This window comes from Heterocephalus glaber, unplaced genomic scaffold (genome assembly GCF_053883595.1).
Source record: "Heterocephalus glaber isolate CG9 unplaced genomic scaffold, H.glaber_assembly_v1.0 deba00000347, whole genome shotgun sequence".
NCBI lineage: Eukaryota > Metazoa > Chordata > Mammalia > Rodentia > Bathyergidae > Heterocephalus > Heterocephalus glaber.
Window position 1 is genome coordinate 11301960 of NW_028258143.1, and position 24273 is coordinate 11326232.

General features: G+C 38.1%; 1 protein-coding gene and 1 long non-coding RNA gene across 4 annotated transcripts in view; one reads left to right on the plus strand and one right to left on the minus strand.

Moving 5' to 3' along the window:
• Positions 1–3340: 3340 nt before the first annotated feature.
• Positions 3341–6677, minus strand: LOC147829850 (uncharacterized). Its single transcript, XR_015446072.1, has 3 exons — positions 6504–6677; positions 5952–6028; positions 3341–4545 (listed from the first exon to the last, which is right to left on the minus strand). It is a non-coding gene; the product is annotated as an uncharacterized LOC147829850 (long non-coding RNA).
• The window catches only part of Dars1 (aspartyl-tRNA synthetase 1), a 71475-nt gene continuing 53612 nt past the window's right edge, over positions 6411–24273 (plus strand). For all 3 annotated transcript variants that reach the window (XM_004836117.4, XM_013076929.3, XM_021237056.2), the window contains exons 1-3: positions 6411–6617; positions 8498–8555; positions 13401–13493. In XM_004836117.4, coding sequence (XP_004836174.1) covers positions 6552–6617; positions 8498–8555; positions 13401–13493 — 217 coding nt within the window. In that variant the 5' untranslated portion in view covers positions 6411–6551. The remainder of the gene's footprint in view (positions 6618–8497; positions 8556–13400; positions 13494–24273) is intronic.

Here is a 24273-nt window from a genome sequence, read left to right on the forward strand (position 1 = left end):
TGATTCCACTTATATGAGATGTCTAGAGTAGTCAAAATCATGGAAACAGAAAATAGATTGGTGCTTGCAAGAACTGGGGAAAGAAGAAAATGAGAATTTGTTGTTCTGTGGTGTCTTACTCTGTTTTGTGTTGCTATAATAAAATACATGAAGCTGGATACTTTTTAAGGAAAAAAAGGTTATTTGGCTTATAAATCTGGTGGTTGGAAAGTCCAAACCGCATTGTACAGGGTGTCTGGCTACACCACGGCAAAGAAAAGAGATAGGTTGTGGCAGAACTACATGTGCGGGAATAAGGAAGCAAGCACAGGGAGGGACAACCTCTTTTATAATAACCCCTCCCCACCTCCCTTTGCAGGAATTAACTTTGTCCTGTGAAAAGTACTTAATTTCTTCTAAGAATGCTGCCCTCTTGATCTAATTACCTTCCACCAAGCCCACCTCCTAACATTTCCACCACCTCAATGGATTCTTGGTCCCCTGTGTGGCACCACTGAAGTGGTGGAAACAGAATCCAACACATAAACCTTTGGGGACAAACTATATCCACACCATAGCACATGGGTATAAAGTTTCAGTTTTGCAAGATTAAAAAGTTCCAGAGCTCTGTCACTCAACAATGTGAATAACACTAACTACTGTATAGTTAATACCACTAAACTGTGTATTTAAAAAGGTTAAGAGTGGGGCCGGGGATTTAGCTCAGTGGTTCTGGCGCCTGCCTCGCAAGCAGAAGGTCCCGAGTTCGATCCCCGGTACCAAAAAAAAAAACACAAAGGTTAAGAGTGTAAATTTTATATTTTTTACCACAAGGTTTTAGAAAGGCATGGCAAACTAGAGTCATTCAGGATAGAAACAAGGAGACCTACACATTTTATATGCCTTGAAGACTTTACATACCGAACATTGACCTCTTTGTTCCTTCCACCTTAAAGACTGTGCACAGGCTGTTCTCCTACCTAGACTGTTCTTTCCCTGGATGTGTACATGGCCACTTCTTTCACTGCCTTCAGATTTTCAAAATGTCACTTTTCTCAATGAGGCCTATCATGACCACCATATTTAATATTGCAGCACACTCCACCTTACTCACCCCCAGTACTTGCCATTCCCCTTACCTAGCTCTACTTTTTCTTCCTTTTCATTATCACTTCCTAACATGTTTCATAATTTACACATTTATTATCTGCTTCCATCCTCTAAAACATAATGTCTTGGTTACTTTTCTTGTTGTTGAGACAAAATACCTGACACCCAAAGTTAAAGGAGGAAAGGTTTATCTGGCTCACAGTTTGTAGAGGTTTCAGTCCATAGTCAACCTCCTCTAAGGCAAGGTGGCATGGCAGGGGGGCACAGCAGAGAAGAAACAGTTCATGGCAGGCAGAAGACAGAAAAAGCAAATAAGTGACTAGCAATATTCTGTCTCTTAGATCTTATGCAGGCTACCTGCTGGGGCACTCACACCCTTAATTCTAGCGGCCTTAATCCCATCATTGCACCATGAATCAATCCCGGTGTCACACTCTAGATCCATCCACCTCTGAAAAGCCCCACATGTGACCGCATAACACTTTGGGGGGACATCTAGACACAAGCCATAACATTCTGTCCCTGGCCCCTCAAAGATTCATGCACATCCCTTTAAGCAAAAGGCATATAATTCATCTCTAAAGGTTGCCAAAGTCCTAATAGTTTCAACACTGCTGAAAAGACCAAGTCCAGTCTCCTCTGAGATTTAAGGCAAACTCTTAGCTGTGAGCCCCTGCACAAGTGAAAAGAAAGTTAAACATTTCCAACATACAATGGCACAAGATAAGCATTACCATTCCCAAAAGTACAAATAGGGGGATAGAAAGGAACAAGACCAAAGCAACTCCAAAATCTAGAAGGGCAAACATTAAGTCCTATAGTTCCATATCCAGTATCCAAGGCAATCTGTGGCAAGCTGTGAACTCTAAAGGGCTTGGGGGCTCTGCCCCATGGCACTGCTAGTAGTTGTAGCACCTACTGCTTCTCTCTTGGACTGGCTCTGTTCTCTCCTTGTAGTTTTCTTTTTTTTTTTGGTACAGGAGATCGAACTCGGGTCCTTGTGCTTGCAAAGCTGGCAGTGGAACCACTGAGCTAAATCCCCAGCCCCCTCCTTGTAGTTTTCCTCAGATGATCCATGTTCCTGGATTCTCCAAACTTCTTGGGTCTCTACTGCACCTTCAGCTTCACACACATAAGATCCACAATAACAAAGATCTTTGTCTGCTTTGTTCTCTGACATGACCCAAATGTCTAGACTAATGCTTGGCACACAGCACTCACTGAGGGCTAGGAGTATAGCTCAGTGGTTGAGCACTTCCTAACCATGCATGAGGCCCTGGGTTCAGTTCCTAGAACAATAAATAAATATTCATTGAAAGAATAAATGAACATTAGTATTTATTATAAGTATAAATTATCTGCTAGAAACCTTGTGTACATTGATATTATAAAAGAAAACCTGAAAAATGATTTCTATGCTGAGGTGGCAGATCTAATTTTGCTTCCACCCCCAATCTCACAAAAACTATAATCAAGAGGATGACAGAACAGGGAGAACAACATTCCCAAAACGTGGAATTCCAGAAAGCAGATAGAGTAGTGGTAACTTACTTAGCAGGTATGAAAAAGGGATTCCTAAGGTTTCAGGAGAAACAATTTCATTTATATCACAGAAACCTCAAAATACTCAGAAGTTGCACCAAGTATCTCTGGAAGTAGATGGAGGGGGAGTTATAATAAGGAATTTGGGGAAAGTCTATGTGAGAAGACTGAGGGATCCCTCTCTACCCAACTCTTGGCAAGAGTCCTCTCTCACCTTGACATCACCGATCCTCTGGAGAGGGTAAAAGGATAGATCTTTTGATTTTAGGAACTAGTACTATACCAAAACTAGGGGAATTCAGGGACCAAATACATGTTTAATGCTGAGATTTTCAGAATACTGGCAATGAGGCCTTTACCCTTCAAGCAGATCAAAGTGGTTTTTTAAATGAACAATCTGACCAAGGGGAAGATCTGAAGATACTGACACCTGATCTTGCCTATCACATGGCCCAACCAGGTCATCGTATCATACAATTCTAAACTGATAAACCCCATGCAAATGTTCAGATTTTTTTTTTTTTTTTTTTTTTTTTTGTACTGGGGCTTGAACGTAGGACCTTGTGCTTGTGAGGTAGGCGGCGGCACCACTGAGCTAAATCCCCAGCCCAATGCTCAGGTTTTTAAGTCCCCACTTTTAACATAAGTAGATAATCAATCATTCACTAAATAGCTGAGGAAGGTCTCAAAACACAAAAGGCCAAGCCACTTTTAGATTCAGATAGTTTATTACGCAGACAGTGAAAAAAACAAACCAAAGGTGTCGGTTCCCTATGATCCTAGTCTCACACATCACAAAGGTAACAATAAAACAAAATGGAGCTAGGCTGGGGATTTAGCTCAGTGGTTCAGCTGCCTGCCTCACAAGTGCAAGGTCCAAGTTTGATCCCCGGTACCAAAAAAACCCAAAAAACAAAAAAAAATGGAGCTGAGCCAGTCGTGGTGGTGCCCGCCTGTAATCCCTGTACTTGGGAGGTTGAAGCAGGAGGATCAGCTTGAGTTTGAGGCCAGCTTTGGCTACATAGTTGTTGGGAGCAATGCTACATAATTCTAGGGATAAATCATTTGGTTAGCCTAGTTCTCTTGCCTACAGCCCAGCTACAGAATAACTCCAGTTTGGCCTCCGGTCACAACTGAGACTTCACTGATCCAGTGATGCTGTGATTCTCCAGGACAAGAAACATCCTGGGAGAACAAACATCTGTTCAGTTCCTCATTGTTCTTGGACTGATTAACATCTTGTTTGCCGGAGATGTACTGAACTCTCTGCAAGCCTTCCGTTACACCTTGTTTATCCCAATGTGAACTACTGAACTCTCTACAAGTCATTTGTTACATTTGTTTCTCCCGATGTACTGAATAAAAGGTGTGGTAAGCTGGGGGCTTTGTCTTTGCTGCCCAGAGCAGCACTGATCAGACCCAAAGCTCAGCTTCTTCTCAGTCTCATTTTTCTACCTTTCCTGTAATTTGCCATGTGCTGCCGTGGCTCGCAGGAGACCAGGACTCACTGCAGAGGTTCTGGTAACGTCCCCTTCCCCTGTCCCCTACACATAGTGAGTTCAAGGCCAGCCTGGATTATATAGTGAGACCCTGTCTCAAAAACAAAACAAAAAATGGAGAAGGTTCCTGCAACATGAGTCGTGGGGCAACCTTTTGTTGATGAGTCACTTCTAGACGCTTGCTAAATGGTTTTATGCTTTGCAACTCCATTGGGGGAGGGAAATAAGAAATCCCATACCTCATTAGAACCCTAGAAGTGATGAAAAACCTTGCACATCAGCCTCCCAAGGACATACGGAAATGAGTGGGAAGTCATCACCTGTCCTCTTGTGTTCCAGAAGAATCACAGGATGATCTGTGAAGACTCAAATTAGCTGCAGTTGAAGCCCTTGCCTCGCTGCCTTATACAGATATCTGCAAGGTAATAGGGGCAACATGGTATTCTCCTACAGTTCCTTAGCCTATGAGATAGGGCTATCATACTGCAGAAGGCTAAGAGGAAACCTCTAAAATCACTTCCCTAGCCCCCAAATACAACAGGAAATCACAAACATTTTTGTGTCTTCAGGAGGAGTGGCAGCGATTAGTGCAAGCCTTAAAGACCCTAGTCAATAGTCTACCATTTTCCTATTTTTACAAGAATAGCTCCTATAAACAGACCAGACAGATTAAGGATGTTGACAGTAGACAAATTCAACCAAACCATAGCCTCAGTGCTGCTGTGGTATCTTTACTAGAACACAGTCACATGACTTCAGGCACATAGTATGTGACCACTCATCTTGCAAATGTTTCTTTTCTATCACTATCAGGAAAAGAGGCTAAAACAAGACCACATTCATAGTCTTACTCCATGGCTATGACCTAAATAAAAATACTCTTTCAGGACAAAGAAGCCAGAGTAAGGAGTAAGTACCTGGAGAGGCTTCATGAACAGGTGGAAAGATTGGATCTCTACCCTAGGAAATGGACAACAGTTGGGATTGGTATTCAAATTTCTGACAATCAGTTCATAATTAGCTCCATACTTAATCAAGGGAACAAAAACCTTTTAAAATGCTAAAATGAAGCGGTGTCAGATTCCTGTGTTGGAACTCTATGAGGATTATGAAATATATTTTTAGTGGAATGTATTATTGCTCACAAATATTCAATGTCACTCTTTAAGGAATCTGCTCTTGGAATCAGGAATGGCTATGCGACTTTACTTTCAGTCAGCCACTGTAAAAGTTAGGTTGTCTGCCTGCCTCTGACATCATGCAAGGATGTAGTGAGGAGATGGAGCATCTGTCAGACCAGGTCTCTGAGTAGTATTAAGAACCAATAAAATAGAGAACAAAATTTTACCCCACCTGCAAATAATAGTAAGCTACACTACGACAGGAACAATGTCTGTCCTTTTAGGAGTGCATCCAAACATTTGAAGGAAAGAACTTCCAAAGACCTGTCATTTGTGCTGGGGTCTACCTGAACTGCTTAACTAGCATTAACTGTACCAAGCTATGCCAGGCTAAGACACTACAAAGATGCTTGAAACTTATGGCATGCAAAGAAATCTAGCAAGGGAAATAGTATTTAACCAAGTCTTCGAATTACTTGCAATGTCAGTAAGAGACATTACTTTTTTTTTTTTTTTTAGAAAAAGCCTAACTTGGGGAGATTTATCTATCGGAACATCAACACTTATGCACTACCTCTAACAGTGCAACAGATCAAGGCAAACAGTGCAACGGTGTGGGCCCGATTGTTGCCATATGTTCCCACCTCACTTATTACTTAGGTGCCAGCACCCATCATGCCTTAGCAAGCCGACTGCGTACCACAACTCAGCAGTCTGTGTCCCAACCCGCAGAGCGATGGTTCGTCAAGAGGCCTCTTCTGTCCCCAGGAGCCTCACCTGTGCTGGGAAAAATAAAGATCAGGATATACAAAAGAGGAGAAATCAAGGCCTGGGGTTGAACGGGTATTCTGGGGACTAGTTTGCGACTGAAACTTGTAAGAGTTGGAAGGGCTGCTAGGGGAACAGAGCAAAAAGTACATTTAGGACAAAGCCTAAATCGGAAGTCAGGCCATTAGGGCAAAAGCCAACAAGTACCCTAGAACTCCGCCCCTCAGAGCCAATCCCGGGAGACTACACAAAATTCCCGGGGATTCCCTTCAACTCCCGAACAATCCCCTAAGAGCGAGAAAGCGAGAAGAGCAAGTACAACTCTCTCCCGCTCACTCCCCTGCGCTCCGAGATCTCGAGAGAGCTTCAGTTCTCGCGATCTTTCCTGAGCCGACCCTAGCGGAGTCCGCGCCAGTCCTGAGAACGGAGGAGGGTCGAAGGGCGGAGACTGTGCGGGAGGGAGAAGCCCCTTGGTCGGCCTTACGGAAGCCTGCGAGGGAGGGTGGTGTCCACTCCTGGGTTCAGTGTCCCGATGCCCAGCGCCAGCGCCAGCCGTAAGAGTCAGGAGAAGCCGCGGGAGATCATGGACGCGGCGGAAGTGGGTTTCCTCCATCCCCGGGCCTGGGAGGGCAGATTCTGGGCCAGACCGCGCTTTGAGAGAGAGGGCGGTGAGCAGGACCCTGCCTCGCGATCTCTCATTGGGCCTCGGGCCTCGGGCCTCGGGTCCGTGCTCTCGGATTCTCCACCGGGCCTGCAGTGCTGTGGCTCCAGCAGCGTGGCAGACGAGCTCTGGCCCTATTTTCTCGCAGGGTCGCCTGGTCTGCGAGAACTGTCCTGGGGGTAGGGTGGACTTGAGGCACGTACTGCCCCGGAAGTAGCAGCGAGGGGTCAGACTTAAAGCCTCGGTTTGCACGTTCTGCACGTAATGCACACCCCCCACGGCCCCCACCCCCACCCACGCCTGCTTCGGTAAAATTTTGTTAACTTGTAGTAGTTGATCTCTTCTCAGCCCCCATGTTCCTAATGTTTTGGCAAGTAATCACAGTACTTTGCAAAGCCATCTGCCAATATGTTTAATGACCATTTTTCATGTAACAGCTTTAAAGAACACATGACATTTTTATTCTCATTTCGCTCAGTGCTCCAGTGAAGTTAGTTAATAGCAAAGGTTACCGAGAATGCATTTGAGATGAACACCCAGTGATCCTTAGGCGCTTTGAAGAAGCCAGGGTTTGAACCATTCCACAAGTAATGTGTGCTGTAGCAATATTGAGCCTTAGCTCCTAGTTTTTCTATTGAGGAATTTTTCTGAATTTGTGCTAAGCTATATAATCAATAAGCCATCTCAGAGCATTAAATGGAATAAGGGTTGCTGAAATATGAATAGTACTAATTAGAAAGGATGGCATCTTTTTTGTCTTCACACATTTTCATCTTTTTTTTTCTACATTTTCATCTTTTCAGCGTTCATTGTGTAGCTTTAGTCCTAAAAGTGTATTTTTTTAATACTTGAAAAGTATTTTAAAAAGTCTTTCAGTAAGCACCTTAACAGGTGCAGCTTATTTTGATATAGACACAAAATCCAGGATTCTCCAGATCCAAAAGAGGATTCAAACAGGTATCTGTAGAATGACAGGCTGTATTAGAATGACTAATACAGATCTTAAGTTAACTAGTAAAAATCTAAGGAAATTATTTTTGTGTGTTCTTGATTTGTTATATAAATTAGCAGTGCACTTTTGCAGTATTATTTTATAGCTGGAAGGATTCTAAGAGGTCATTTTGGAGGTAAGATTAAAAAAAAAAAGGCCGCATATCTTTTTAGTAAGTATAATTTGTTATTACCCTGGACCTAAAGTCTCCCATTTCCTGTTCCTAACTTCATAACAAGAAATTTGATGTTATTATATTGTCATTGTATGGCCCTTGTAACCTGTAATACTCAAGCTAGTTTTTAGAAACAGGAAGCTGGTGAATTTTTTGGTGGTGTTTTACAAAAGGAATGTTGTAGTTAGCTTCTGTCCAACATCTCAGATTTCTATAAAGTGGACATCTGGTACTCGAAAGCTTACCTAAAGCATTGGTTCTCTTTGAACATCTCTTCCTGAAGTTAATAAAACTATATAGTACTTTATCCTACTCCCCTCACAGAGGAAATTTATATTCCTCCTCTGAAGTAGTTTGAGCCCCTTTTTTGAAAAAAATAGTTAAGTTGTGTTGTACATGTGTGTAAATTTTCTCTGAGACTGCTGTGTATTATATATCCATCCAGGATTGGTGATCTCCAAAACCAGAAACAAGGTGCTTTTCTTATTTCTGTACACATATATGTAAATGTATGACAGATTACCATTGAATGATAAATTGCCATATTTAAAAACTGGTGACTGAACTAATGAAATGATCCTGAAAAATAAATTAATTTTAGTGTTTGTATGTTTAAATAACAAGTCATGATACAAGAAACTTTTTTTGTAGGACTATGCTAAAGAGAGATATGGAATATCTTCAATGATACAATCACAAGAAAAACCAGGTTAGTACCTATATGATTATAGAAACTTTTCTTTCTAATTCCAGGAATGCTCTTCATGAAGTTCTAAGTAGGACTGGCATAAATAAAGGTGTAATTCTGAAGGAATAACTCTGAAAAGTTTAAATGACATTCATAACTAGGGTTAGGTCTTGATCTAAAAAAGAAGATAGGTTATTGAATGGTATATTTCAAACAATGGGTATTTTTTTAAATTCCTAAATGATTAGGTAAAATTTAAGTTGTCTAGGGAATAAAAGAAGAGTGGTTAATAACTCCATTTGTCACATGCAACCCTTCTGCATGCTGTCATGAAGCTACCTCTATTATCCACCTCCCCAGCTTTCTCTGTCTTAGCTATTATTTTATTTTTTTGCACATGTATTATTATTGCTTAGGATATGAATTGATACACCAGAGAATATATACATTTATGTTTAATACTCTTTATACTTACTGCCAGTAATATTTTATTTATTTTTATTAGATATATTTGCCATACGTAATGATCAAACTAATCATAGGGAATTTGTACCTGTACATGATATATCTTTTTTTTTTTTTTGGTATGGGGGATCAAACTTGGGACTTTGTGCTTGCAAGGCAGGCACCAGAACCACTGAGCTAAATCCCCAGCCCTATACATAATCTTAATTCTTTTTTTCCCATTTCCCTCTCCTCAACCCTTCTTCCCTCCCCATTTACAGATGCTTTGTTTCCATTTTTCCTTCCATTCTATTTTTTTAAAGATGTTTTCCCTTCCTTCCCTTCGCCCTGCCTCCTTCCTTGTTCCCTTTCCCATTTGAGCATGTTCTTCCTTCTTCCCAGTATCTGTCCTCCATTTTGGTCCTTAGTTACCCTTTGAGTTTCTCACCAAGAGAAACAATGTGATATTTAAACTTATGTTTCTGATTTATTTCACTTAAAATTATGGTCTCGAGATACATCCATTCAAGTTTATCCTTCTTTATGGCAGAATAGTACTCAATTTTCTTTATCCATTCATCTGCTGATGGGTATCTGGGCTGTTTCCAAAATGTAGCTATTATGAATTGTGCTGCTATAAACATGAGTATCCATAAATCACTGTGGTATGTTGCTTTTAACTCTTTTGGGGAGATACCTAGAAGGGGAGCAGAAGCTCAAATGGAACCTCTAGTTTCAAGTTTTTTGAGGAATCTCCATACTGATTTCTGCAGTGATTGTACCAATTTACACTCGCACCAACAATGGAGAAACGTTCCTTTTGCCCTACAGCCTTACCAGCATTTGTTATGGGTTGATTTCTTTTTTTTTTTTTTTTTTTGGTACCAGGCATCGAACTGGGGTCCTTGCGCTTCTGAGGCAGGCAGCAGAACCACTGAGCTAAATCCCTGGCCCGGTTGATTTCTTAATGATAGCCATTCTTTCTGGAGTGAGATGGAATCTTGGTGTTTTAACTTTCATCTCTCGAATGACCAGTGATGTTGAACATTTTTTCATATATTTATTTGCTGTTTCTACTTCTTCATTTGAGAAGTGTCCATTCATTTCAGATGCCCATTTTTGGATAGGGTCTTTAAATTTGAGAGGTCTAACTTTTTTAAGTGCTTTATATATTCTAGATATTAGCCCTTTGTGTGAGGAATAGGTGGTAAAAATTTTTTCCCTTTCTGTGGGCTGTCTCTTCACTTGGTAGTTTCTTTTACTGTCCAAAAGCTTTTTAATTTGATGTAATCCCAGTTGTTGATTCTCTGTAATATTTCCTCTGTGATTGGGGTTTGTTCATAAAATCTTTGCCTATACCTACGTCTTAAGAATTTTATTTATGCTACCTTCCAGTGGATTGTTTGTTTTTATATTTAGATCTTTGATCTGTTTCAATTTTAGTTTAGTGAATGGTAAGGGATATGGGTCTAGGTTTAATCTTCATGTGGAAAGTCAATTTTCCCGGCACCATTTTTTTTTTTTAACTTTTCAGTGATTTTTATTTGAAGGGAAGGTCTCAAGGCAAGCTTGGAACTACTTGGAATCCAAAAGGCTGGGAGGAACATCCAAGTGCCCAAAGCTTGGTTGCCACTGGGCAGGAATCTGGAGCCTGGGTCAGGTCCCAACTCTCCCTCCCCACCAGAGGCGTTTGCCCCATGAACAGGAAACACCAAGCCTCAGCCTCCAGGCTCTGACTGTGTGGAAAAGGTGCCTGTTCACAGATTCAAGCTGATAGAAGTAGTGAAGCCTTTAACAGTGCCACAAGGCAGTCAGCACTGTCCCCACACCTTCTCTGCCCTTACTGGGTGGCTTCTGGCAGAGAAAGGGCCAGGTGGTGCACTCTCTGGGGCCCTCAGCCTCAGGCGTAGAAGATGAGCTCTGGGATCTGCCCATTTGGACCTGGGTCCCATTGGTCCCAGTATCATTTATTAAAGAGACTATCTTTCTTCCAGTGAAGGTGTGTGGCCCTTTTGTCAAAGATAAGGTAGCTGAGTGTGCTTGGAGTTGTTTCTGCATCTTCTGTTTCTGTTCTGTTGATCCTTGGATTCTTTTTGCCAGTGCTATGCTATTTTTATCACAGTAGCTTTATGGTATAACTTCAGATTGAGAACTGTGATGCCCCCTGTCTTGTCCTTGTTGCCCAGATTTGCTTTTGCTATTTTAGGTCTCTTCTTCTCATATGAATTTTAGGATTGTTTTCTATAGTTCTGTGAGGTATGCTGTTTGGATTTAGATTGGGGTTGCATTAAATTTGTAAACAGTTTTGAAAGTATGGCTATTTTCAATACGTTGGTCCTGCCTGTCCAAGAACAAGAGATATCTTTCCATTTTCTGATATCCTCTTCAATCTGTTTTTTCATAGTTCTGTAGTTTTCAATGTAAAGGTCTTTTACTTCCTTCATTAGATTGATTTCTAAATATTTCATTTTCTTGATACCATTGTGAAAGGTGTTGTTTTGCTAATTCCTCTCTCAGTGAGTTTGTTGTCTGGACAGGACTGCTGTTGATTTTGAGTGTGGACTCTGTATCCCACAACACTACTGAATTTGGTTATTAATTCCAGGAGTCTTTGGTAGAGTTTTTTCTATGTAGAGTATCATGTCATCAGCAAATAATGGCAATATAACTTCTTTTCCTATCCATATCCCTTTTATTTCTTTTTTTTTTTTTTTTTTTTGGTCGAATTACTCTGACTAATGCTTCTAGAACTATATTCAACAGTAGTGGTGATAGTGAACATTCTTGCCTTATCCTGATTTTTGAGTGAAAGATTTCAGTTTTTGATCATTTACTATGATGTTGGCTGTTGGTTTGTCATAGGTAGCTTTTATCAGATTTAGATAAAGACCATCTTTTCCAATTTTCTTTAAGAGTTTTTATCATGAATGGGTGTTGCACTTCCTCAAATGCTTTTTCTGTGTCTATTGAGATGGTCGTGTGGTTTTTGTCCTTAGTTCTGTTGATGATTTATTGATTTGTGTATGTTGAACCATCCCTGCATCCTTGGGATGATCCTGCTTTGTCATGGTGCATGATCTTTTTGATGATTTACTGCATTCTATTTTTGTCTATTATTTATTAAATTCCTATTCTGCTTGACTCTCTCCCAACATTCATTTTCATATTTATCCTTACAAAAATGCTTAAAAATTCTAACAAACCAAAGTTGGAAAATAAGAAACTTGCCTCACTGCCAAGAATCTGCCAGACCTGGGATTAGAACCCAGGCCATCTGACCCTCGAGCCCATTGACCTACTGTCCTCCCTAGCTCCTTTGGCATGCTGTAATTTGAGTTAACACCACAACAAAAATCCTAATACTTTGCTCAAAATGGTTTCCTTTCCCATCTGCTTATATTTCCCCAAACTCCTTTACTGTAATGCTAGTATTACCAGGTTTTGGGGTGCTGGAGTCTCCTAGAGGTGATTTCTAGATTTTTTTCTGTCCTAAGCAAAGAATTGGTCCAGACAAGCACAAATGGTAATAAGGTTTTACATATATTAAAGGTTAGAAAAAACAGGCTCCATAGATGTGAGTTTGGGCCAAGTAAAAGTAGGAAAAAAATAAGTACACTGTATGGGACAGAGTGGGCTAGAGGACATGATAGCAAGAGCTCAATGGCAGCTGTGCTTTTTTTCATATTTCCTAGACTGGCACCCAGTCTGGGACTGTCCTATCAAAAACCTCAGGTTCTCATGAGAAGTCCACATGCAGGGTTTTGGGAACTGTTCTGCACATGGGTCCTGAGATTTTGTAATTAAGAGGTTTCACCTGCTTTCCAAGATAGTCTGTCACACCCTCCTGGATTTTGTAATTAACAGGTCACACCTACTTTCCCAGCTAGCTTTATCCATCGCCTAGCCATCTGCCTCACTAGTGACTTTAAATATTATCCTAACCATCACTCTTTTAGTCTTCTCTTTCAGGTTCATACTATTGTGTTTAGGTTTAAATTTTTATTACCTAGTCAGTAAGCTAAGTGTTTTTCAGTCTGAGGATTTTCTTTTTTTTTTGGTACCGGGGATCGAACTCAGGTCCTTTAGTCTGAGGATTTTCAGATCATCATTTTCAAATTTTATGATGCTTTGTCTGACTTTACTCTTTCACTGTTTTACCTGAGTTTATACAAGAGTTGGAAGTTGGCTTGACTCATAAAGTCTGTTGGCAGTATTTTGTAGAAATCCTTTTATGATGCCTGGTGGCTTTGAAATTCCTCTTTCATTCTCTTTGCTTTTGGTCATGAAAACCATGATAAAATTTTGTACTGAAGGCAATAGAGAAGAAAGTATTATCAAAGACTTAGAATTACCTAAGTTTTCAGGCTCTTAGAAAAAAAGTGTAAATTCCGAATGTAAAAATTGCCTTACTGTTTATTGCAGATCGAGTTTTGGCTTTGGTTAAAGACTTGACAGTACAAAAAGCTGATGAAGTTGTTTGGGTGCGTGCAAGAGTTCATACAAGTAGAGCTAAAGGTAAGATTGATTTAATGATTACAGGCCTTTTGTATGATAAGAACACTGAGTTTTTTTTATCTTGCAAATTGTTTACAGACCAAAGTAAATCTAAAAACACCAAACAAGAATGTGTTAACTTTTCTTTCTGAAGTCATTGAAGTATTATTCCCTGGTTAATCAGTTTTAGGTTCCTGTAACACACCCTTACAAATAATTTGACCCTAAAGACTTTGATGAAATCTAAGACTTAGAGATACTTTTTAGCATTTCTCAAATGTTTAATTAGTTTGTGAAGAATATGTTTGAAAAGCTTCTTGTTTGTTAATACTTTTTTATTTATAATTGTTCACATGGGAATGCATGTATCACTATAATATGATGTCTTTAACTCTTTCAGAAAGATATTTACAAGGGGAATAGCTAGGTCAAATGGAATTTCTCATTTTAGTTTTTTGAGGACTCTCCATACTGACTGATTTCCATAGTGGTTGTACTAGTTTACATTCCTACCAACAATGCAGAAGCATTCTTTTTCCCCCTGCCACCTCAGCAACATTTGTTGTTATTTGATTTGATGATAGCCATTGTTTCTGGAGTAAGATGGAATCTCAGTGTTATTTTAATTTGCATTTCTCTTATGACCAGAGATGTTAAACATTTTTTCATGTACTTATTAGCCATTTGTATTTCTTTTCTGAGAAGTATCTGTTCATTTCAGTTGCCCATTTTTTGATAGGGTCTTTTATCTTGGGGGGGTTAATTTTTTTGAGTTCTTCATATAGTCCAGATCAGTGATAGTGAACCTTTTAGAGGTATCAGTGATATAAACACCCCACTGTGGCAGGTATACTGTATGTTCGCCACCACTGGTCTAGATATTAGCTCTCTGTTCAAGGAATAGCTGGCAAAATTTTTTTTCCCATTTTATAGGTTGTCTCTTCTCTCTGTTGATTGTTTCCTTGCCTGTACAGAAGTTTCTTAATTTGACGTGATCCCATTTGTTGAGTCTTGGTGTTATTTCTTGCAAACTTGAGGCTCTGTTCAGAATACCCTTGGCTACACCTTTGTCTTCGAGTTTCACCTATTTTGTCTTCCAGCAGATTAAGTGTTTCTGTTTTAATATTTAGATCTTTGAATCATTTTTATTTTAGTTTGGTTCATGGTGAGAGATACAGGTCTAGATTTAATCTTCTGTATGTGAACAGCCTGTTTTCCAAGCACCATTTGTTATTAAAGAAAGTATCCTTTCTCCAGCATGTTTTTGGCCTCTTTGTCAAAGATCAGGTCGCTGTGCCTGGGGTTCTTTCTGCATCCTCTGTTCTGCTCCATTGACCCACTTGTCTTTTTTTGTATTGTTTTGTTTTTCAATACCATACTGTTTTAGCACTCTAGCTTTATAGTGTAACTTGAAGTGTGGGATTGTGATGCCTCCTGCCATTACTGTTATTGGCAAAGAATGCTTTTGCTGTGCTAGACCTCTTCTGGATCCATGTGAATTTTAGAATTGTTTTATCTAGGGCCAGGGATTTAGCTCAGTGGTGCCACCGCCTGCCTCGATCCCGAGTTCAATCCCCAGTACCGAAAAAAAAAGAATTGTTTTCTCTAGTTCTGTTGTTTGTATTTTAATTGGAATTGGGTTAAATCTGTATATCAGGGCTGGGGATTTAGTTCAGTGGCACCGTGCCTGCCTAGCAAGTACAAGGTCCTGAGTTCGATCCCCGATACCAAAAAAAAAAGTGCTTGCTTCGGCAGCACATATACTAAAAAACAAAATCTGTATATAAGTTTTGGTAGTATGGCCATTTTGACTAACAGTATTTGTTCTACCTATGTAGAAACAGAAGGTACCTTTCCATTTTCTGAGGCCCTCTTTGATCTATTTCAGAGTACTATAGTTTTCATTACAGGTCTTTTAGGGCCAGGGATTTAGCTCAGTGGTACCGCGCCTGCCTCGCAAACACTAGTTTCTGAGATGATCCTCAGTACTGAAAAAAAAAAATCCCCAAACACATTATATTTTACTTCCTTGGTTAAATTAATTCCTAAGTATTTAATTCTTATTGATGCTATTGTCAAAGATATCATTTACCTGATTTCTTTTTTTGGTGAGTTTATTATTGGTATTATTGGTATTACGATTTTTGTGTGTTGACTTTTCATCCTGCTAGCTGCTAAATTTGGTTTTAATTCTAGGAGTCTTTTGGAATTTTGGGTTTCTTCTATGTAGAGGACCGTGTCATCTGTAAATAATGTTAATTTGATGTTTTCTTGTTATTGTCTCCCTATTTTTTCTCTTGCCCGATTGCTCTGGCTAATGTTTCGAGAACTATGTTGAACAGGAGTGGTGATAATGGACATCCTTGTCTTGTTCCTGATTTTAGAGGGAGAGCTTTCGGCTTCTCCCCATTTAACATGCTCCCACAGGTTTGAACCACTGGTGGTAAATGCCATGACTGTCCTGGCAGCTTGTACCATTGACAGTTGAAATGGACCTAATCACTTTTATCAGTCTTTTTAGTAATAAATTTAATAAAAATTCTGTAAATGGATCAAATCTAGTTAGTTGCTTGAATTTGATTAATTACTGCCCAAATATAAATTAATTAATACCATTAATACCAATTTAAAAATTATTACAATAATCAAATTTATTTCATTAAATTAAAGGAAATTATTTATATTTGTGAATTTCTTCAAAACATTTTGTAGATAAAAGTGACTGATTTGTGCAGAGTGTGCAAAACATAAGCATTTGGCTTTCCTTTTTTTGGTACCAGGGATCGAACTTGGGTCCTTGCGCTTGCGCAGCAGGCGGCGAAACCACTGAGCTAAATCCCCGGCGCATTTGGCTTTTTTTGTGGCAACAGCATCCAACATTTTTTCGGATAGCCATGCATATACTACGGGCAATTCAAGCCAGCAAGACGATCAAATTCAAATCAGCCACCCAGCAACAAGACATAAAAATTACCATCCTATCATGAACATGATAATATGATGTGTTGGCTGTTGGTTTGTCATAAATGGCTTTTATCAGGGCTGGGGATTTAGTTCAGTGGTTCCACCGCCTGCCTCACAAGCGCAAGGACCCCAGTTCAAGCCCCCTTACCAAAAAAATATATATATATTGCTGGGGATTTAGCTCAGTGGTTCCGGCACCTGCCTTGTAAGCACAAGGTCCCAAGTTTGATCCCCGGTACAAAAAAATAAAATAAAATAAATGGCTTTTATCAGATTGGCAATATCAAGTAAATGCAATATTAATATCATCTAAAACAAACTAGATATTGACATATCATAAAAATCATTAATGCACCATTTTTAACCTGAGAAATCTGAAATTATAAGCATAAGACAAACCAAATATTGATATACAGTAGGTCTACTAAATTTGACAACTTACTTCCACTAATGATAGAAAAGAATTCAACAGTAGTAACAAAGAGTTAATTATCTGAAGATTAATAAAACTTAATGGTCATACTTTAAAGATACAGGGTGTTGGGAATGAAAGAATGAAAGAAAAATTTGAAAAATTAAACAATGGGAGATGTGAAGGAAAGGAAAATGAGACAAAAGATCCTATTAAGGAACAGGCTATTTATATAATTAGATAAAGATAACAGAAAAAAACAAATGAGAAATAGAAAATGAAAGAAATTCTACGGAGAATAAAAATAGAAAAATTAAAAGGGAAAAGGGGTAAAAAAAGAAAGAAAATGAGTATAAAAACAAATTTTTTTTCTCTGTACAGGTATTTTTTTTTTCCTTATTTTCAAAGTGCTTTTTTTTTCCCCCATTAAGTTTATTGGTACATTTTAGGTATAAAATACATTTACATACATCATTGGGATCTTGTACCATTACATGAGAATCTTGATTCTTATTTTTTTTCCCCTTCCCCTGCTCTCCCTTCACCCCCTCCATCCTTCCCTATTTGCAAAGATTTTGTTTCCATTGTTTTCCTTTTCTCATGTTTTTTCTTTTCCCTTCTTTCCTTTCCCCTACCCCTCCCACTTCCCCTGCTCCTTTAGACCTTTACTTCCTATTACACAATATCAATTATACATTTTTAAAATTAAAATATCAAGACCTAGGAGACATTACCACAGATTTTTCAGAATTTAAAAGGATACAGAAAGCATATTACAAAAATCTGTTTTAAAATAAATTTGACAACATCTGAGAAGTACCTTGGAAGACAAATTAATGAAACTAACTCTGGAGGAAATATAAAATTTGAATAGCACCTATTAAAGTACATGCCTAGCTTGAAAACCTACCTATATGACAACAACAGGCTCATATACATTTTAACTGATAAATTATATCAAACATTTAAAGCAGAAAAAAAAAAGGAACACTTCTCCCCTCATTTTAGGAACTCAACATTGTGCTAATCCTAAACTGGATAAAGATAATAGAAGAAAAAAGTATGAACATAGATAGAAATTTAAGAAAACAAACTATTTGAAGTCAGATCTGGCAGGATGTAGAAAGTGGTTTTATTATAGGGATGGCAGTGTTGGTTCAGCATTGGAAGATCCACCCCCAAAAGTCATCATTTGAACAGAGGAAAGGAAAAAGCCATATGATCCTGTCACTAGTTGGAGAAAAAGTATTGGACTAAATTTTACAGCTGTTCATGGTAAAAGCTATCAGGAGACTAGAAGTAGAACAGAACTTTCTCAACAGATTAAAGACTTGTACTCCATACTTCCATCGAGAACTTCTTATATGAATGGAGAAGATACAATGCTTTCTCCTTAAGGTGGGGAACAAGGGCAGATATGTTTACTCTTCATCTGTCCATTAAACTTTGAAACCTAGACCCAAACCAAAATAGTCTGGCAATAAAATGACACAATTAGGATAGGATTGGCAAGGTAGAAGCAAAATCTTTTTATGTAGATGAAATGATCATCTACAGAGAAAATACTAAGAAATCTCTAGGAGCCCCTAGAACTTGTATTTGAATTTAGCAGGATTAGAAAACACAAGGTATATGTAAAAATTCAGTGTACAGGTATTTTTGAATGAGTGGTTTCCTTCCAGGATCCACCAGTTTTGGCATCAAGCAAATGCAAATCACAGTTTTCTCCCTTACCCTTGCAGACTGTGGGTTTGTGAGGTGCACCTCTTATTCCAGAGGCCCTTCTGTTTACCCCAGGCTGTGGCAGTGTCCACATCAAGGACAGTTCCTTGCTCATGTTGATAAACAGGGAAGGCAATCAGACCTTAGATCTGTGCTGGATGTAGATAACAGTGCAAGGATTCAAGTACTTAATTCTAGCCGGCACTTTCAGATCCAACCGTTTCTGAGCACAAACTCAGGCCAGGCCTGTAGGGGCTTGTGTTGTGTCCTTCTCAGCCTGCGCTCATACTTCTCAGGGGAACTCTTTCTAGCACACTCCCTGTCCATGGCTTTCTTCCCTGGCTAGTTCTCAGTCACTGTGAGAGGGTAAGACTGGGAGTCCTGAAGTGAAGTTGTTTTTCATTTGTTCTGAGTCCCAGATTTAAATAATCAACCCCTTCCTGAAATGGTGTCTGATTAAGTACTCTGTGGCAGCGGGGCACTTGTGCTGGAATCCTTTGGGGCAGAACCTGGTGCTGCTTTGCAATTCACAGCAGCCATGGACTATGCTGCCATTTCTCCCTATATCTCCCACCCCCGGTGCCTACCTTTCTTCTGGGGAACCAGGTTCCCCTCCCAGAAGCCACAGACCACAAACCAAGGAGAGAGTGCAGATTGTTTTGTTCTTTTTCCTGCATTGCAGACTGACTTTCCAGCTTCTCTGTAGCTTCCAATTTTTTCCTGTCAGTTCTTCCCAGTTCTTGTCAGTTTACTTTTCTTTCTTCAGTAAGTTTTTATTTTCCAGTGTCTGAATTCCAGACTTCAGAGGGGCTGAATTTTGCTATTGATCACTCCATTTTCCTTCTCCTTGTGTATCCATTATTTTTAAAATTCCAGTATTTTATACATATATCTCACAGGATCACTGCTAAAAAGACAGAATGCATACTATATGTAAGACTGAACCAAAAGTACTTCCCTTCATACCTATCTCTTCATTTTATTTTTTCCATGTCTTCCCAGTGTTTAATGTAATGTTATCAGTGAGTGATATTTCCCAGTAGTTATAAGTCAGGACTTTTGAGAGAGATAAATTGACTCCTAGACCAGTGGTTATAATCTGTTACCCTAGCAAATTGCCTAACCTTTCCAATCCTTAGTTTCTTCTCTTAAAATACATATATAATGATACCTAGTTTATAAGATGTTACATAACAATGTTTTGTAAAGCCTTTGCACTATGCTTCTAAGTCCTCAATAACAAAATAAGTATGATGGCTACTTACTTGCCTTCTCTTGTAGGTTTTACTAGGTGTAAGTGTTACTTCCTGCACAAGACCTAATAAGAACCATAGTGAACAGTAAGTGAATGAATAAGTACTAAAGTAGGTGTTTTATGCCTGTTGTCTTCTGGATCTTATACTTACTGTCATGTAGCTCATTGTAATTGAGACCAAGTGTGTATTTTAAAAAACTGGAAGACAATCAAAGCTTCACTTAAGTGAAAAAACAATAGATCATCTGCTAGTGGCTTTTTTCCATTGGTAACAAACTATTTTGTCTCCTACTTAATGATATGTGCCTAAAAATCAAATAAATTATAAGAATTTTATAGTTATGATCCAAGATGATACAAGAGAGAACATTTGATGATACAGGAGAGAACATTTGATCTGTGAATGTTTAAGAATTAAACAGACCAAAGGATTTAAAGCGTTTTAAAAAGAATTTCCAGTGTAGGAGTTCCATAGCAATTTTCATATTTTATATATTGTCTACATTATACACTCTGGTAAAATAAATCAATAAATGATTCATAGGTAGTAGGAATTTTAGAGGGATTAAGTGGACATACATTTGTTTTTTAAGGCAGAGTCTCACTATGTAGTCCAGGCTGACCTATGTAGCCCAGGGTGGCCTCGAACTTGTGGCAATCCTCCTGCCTCAGCCTCTGAAGTGCTGGGATTACAGGTGTGTACCACCATACTCAGCCTATGTTTTCTTTTTAATTGAAAATCACCAATACACATATTTTAAAATTCAAACAGTGCACAAACTAAACAGTGTGCTGGGCGTAGTGGTGCACACCTCTGATCCCAGTACTCTTCAAGGCTCCAGCAGAAGGGTCACAAGTTTAAGCCCAACCTGGGAGACTTAGCAAGACTATTTCAAAAGGAAAGTGCTGGGGTTGTAGCTCTGTACAGAGGCCTGGGGTTCAATCCTCAGTACCAGAAAGAAAGAGAGAAGGGAGGAAAGGATGGATGGAGGGAAGGTGAAAAAAAAGAAAGACTCATTTGTTGCTCTACTCTCAATAGGATAAAAAACTGTGTTAAAGTTTGAAGTAATATTTAGGAATTGTTTTAAACTAAACTGATGCTTTTTCTGTTTTATATAAATGAGTTTATACTCATGTTCTACTTCATCATTTACAGTATTTTTAATTTGTAAAAAAGAAACATTTGTTCTGTTTAATTTATAAAAGGTAGTAATAGTTTATTGTGAAAAACCCATACTATGAAATTAAATCAGGAATAAAGTAGAAAATCAATTGTGAATTTTTTCAAATTTTTTTTCCTTGAGGTGAGGTGTGTGTGTATTTGAACCAGAGGTTTATAATACTCAGTTTTATAACCTACAGTGCTTTTATTTCTCTTGGATGAAATTCCAGAGTCACACAGTAGATATATATTTGACTTCTTAAATAAAGAACTTTCCAAAGCAGTTGCATCATATTGTGATTGAGATGCCATCTCTCTCTGAAGGAAAATTAAAGCTACTTGGAAAAATAGCAGATTTTAACTTTGGGGCAGGAATTGTATAAGATGAGCCTGAAATATCTGTCATAACAGATAGCAAAGAAACTAGAAGAGACTATGGATCTTGTAACCCAATAGTGTGATAGGTGTCATGTGAAAAGGACTTAGGGACCAACTTGAAGAGACTACTGAAAAGGCCAAAAATAAAAGTTTTAGTATCAGTAAGGATAACTTTGCTGAATTAAAGCACTTTAGATATGTTTAAATCCGAAAGTTTATAATAATGCTAAGGCACACAAAAACTTACTTGGTCACCAGTGAATAAATTCATCATTTCCAAAATTGGTAAATAAAGGGAAGTTATCATTTCTGTATGAATTATATATCACTAGAAAACCAAGTGGTAAGGGTAAGGAAGTACAGTACCTGTTGAAAGAACTATTCCAACTAACAAGGTGAAAAAAGAATGTTAGAACATCATCAACATTTTGCCACTAATATATGATCTAGGGATTGGTCATCACTGATTACTAACATCACAAGAGAGACATCCAGAAGTATTTTGTGTCTAGTCATGGAAAAACGTGCCACTTACGAAGTGTCTAAAAATGTTGTGCCTGAACTTCATTAATCTTTTAGATCTAATTACCAATTTACAGGAAAAACATAGGACCAAAAAAAAAAAAAAGATTGTTAAATAGGCAGATATGGTCCTGTATGCCTGTAATCCTAGCCACTCAGGAGTGTGAGGCAGAAGGATTGGAAGTTCAAGGCCACCTTGGGCAGTTTAGCAAGATTGTTTTCAGAAATAAGGTTAAAAGGGAGTTGGAAATGTAGCTCAGTACTCCCTGGGTTTAATCACCAGTACCACAAAACAAAACCCCAAAAACAAAAACACAAGTAAACATATTAAATGACAGTGAGATGCAATCATTAAAATTCTTTGACTATAAAAAAAAACTGGGTAAAACCAACCTGATTTCTTCAGTAAACAAATTGAAATTGAGAAGAGAACCTATGGATTAAAACAGACTTGATAATTCTCAACCAATCATATATTTAGCTCCTGATTTAAATATAGTAAAAAAAAAAAAACAGGACATTTGAGACAGTTGGAGACTTGAAGATTTATGGGATATTTGATGTTAAAGAATTAAATTTTAGTTGAGATAATAGTACTGAGGTAACTTTGTTTTTCTAAAGACCTCTTTTAGAGATCCATACCAAAATATGTATAGATGAAACAGTATGGCTGGGGTTTGTTTCGAAATAGTATAGGAATTGAGGGTTGAGTTGGGATAAAGCTGAAATAAGAATGGCCATAAATTGATAATGAGTAAAGTACATGGGATTGTAGGTAAACAGTGGTGTTATTCACAAATAGTGATTATTTTATCCTTGTCTTTCAAATGTTTTACCTCATTTTTTTTCTTTTTGCAATAATTAGTAGATTCTCTAGTACTGCAGGAATTCCCATATTGAAGAATTTTTCAAGTAATGGAAATTTAAGCTTCTTTGAGTTACTTCATGATGTGAGGGGTTCTTTATAAAATGTCATTAGAAAATAATACCAAAATATGAAAAATCGATCAAAACTACTTTTCTTCTAGTCCAGGTTTCCTATTTATCAGGTACTGATGTTGTATTCAATGAGAATTCTTCCAGCAGTTTTTCCCCCTCAAAATATAATTATATTGAGTGATGTACATAGACACAGCCCTCATATAAAAAAAGGTTATGTACTGATCAGGTGACAAAAATTTTATGACCACAGGCACAGAGGAACCTAATTGTATATTTCCTCTTGGAGCAGGGATTCAGTATTTGCCAATTCAGTACTGTGGCAACTTTGTAGAATATCATTGCCACAAATGACAAGAACCAACTTTTTCCAATCATAAATATGAATTTCTTGATGTACATCATTATGGGTTTGTCAGAATAAGCACAATTTAGTAAAGGTGCGGTGACCTTTTTAATATAGTGCTGGTTTTCCTTTTTGTCTTAGGGTTTTCGGAATTTTTATCTATAATCTGGTTTTTATAATATTTATGCTGTTTTTAAGTTATAATACAGGTTGAGCATTCCTGATCTGAAAATTTGATCTGAAATACTTCAAAATATAAAACTTTTTAAAATGTTGGGTATGTGCTTGCTTCGGCAGCACATATACTAAAGTGTTGGTAAAATCACCTTCAGCCTATGTGTGTAAGAAGTATATGAAACATAGTGCATTTCATTTTTAGACGAGTTCTAGTCCAAGTTATATAATTATTTGTATGCAGATATTCAAAACTGGGGAAAAAATTGAAATTCAAAACACTCCAGATCCAAATATGTCAGATAAAGGACACTCAACCTGCAGTTAGTTATCCGCATAATACGTCAAGTTCTTTCACATGAATTTTTCAATGAAGACAGAAATAGTGATATTCCCTTTGTTCTTTTCTACTGTTTGTCCCAACCTTTGCATTCATTCTTGTTAATTTGCCCAGTGCCTTTCCAAATCTTTGTTTTTAATGCAACATGGTTTTGTCTTATCTTTATCTTTGACATGTTTTTACTTTGTACTTTATGTATTATTTCACAACTTTTAAAAAATATTCAGCTAACAATGTTTGTGGGGAAATCCTTTCATGATACTAATTACAGATCTGCATGAGGCGTATTTCTCCAAGATAGACATCGAGAAGTGAAATTGCTAGAAGCTTGAAGAATAGGCACATGCTTAGTTAAAATTTCTAATCCTAGATTACCTTCCAAAAAACTATACCTAATTGTATTCTCACTGATTTATCACAGTACCACTTTTTCCAGGGTATCCTTGCCAATAGTGATTGTCAGTGTTCTTTATTTCTGCAAATGAAGATTATCTTTAAAAATTAACTAAATATTCTTCTTTGAATTTACAGAAACCTAATTGCTATTATTTCTTTCTTCCTAAAGCTTACATGGGAATAATTATACC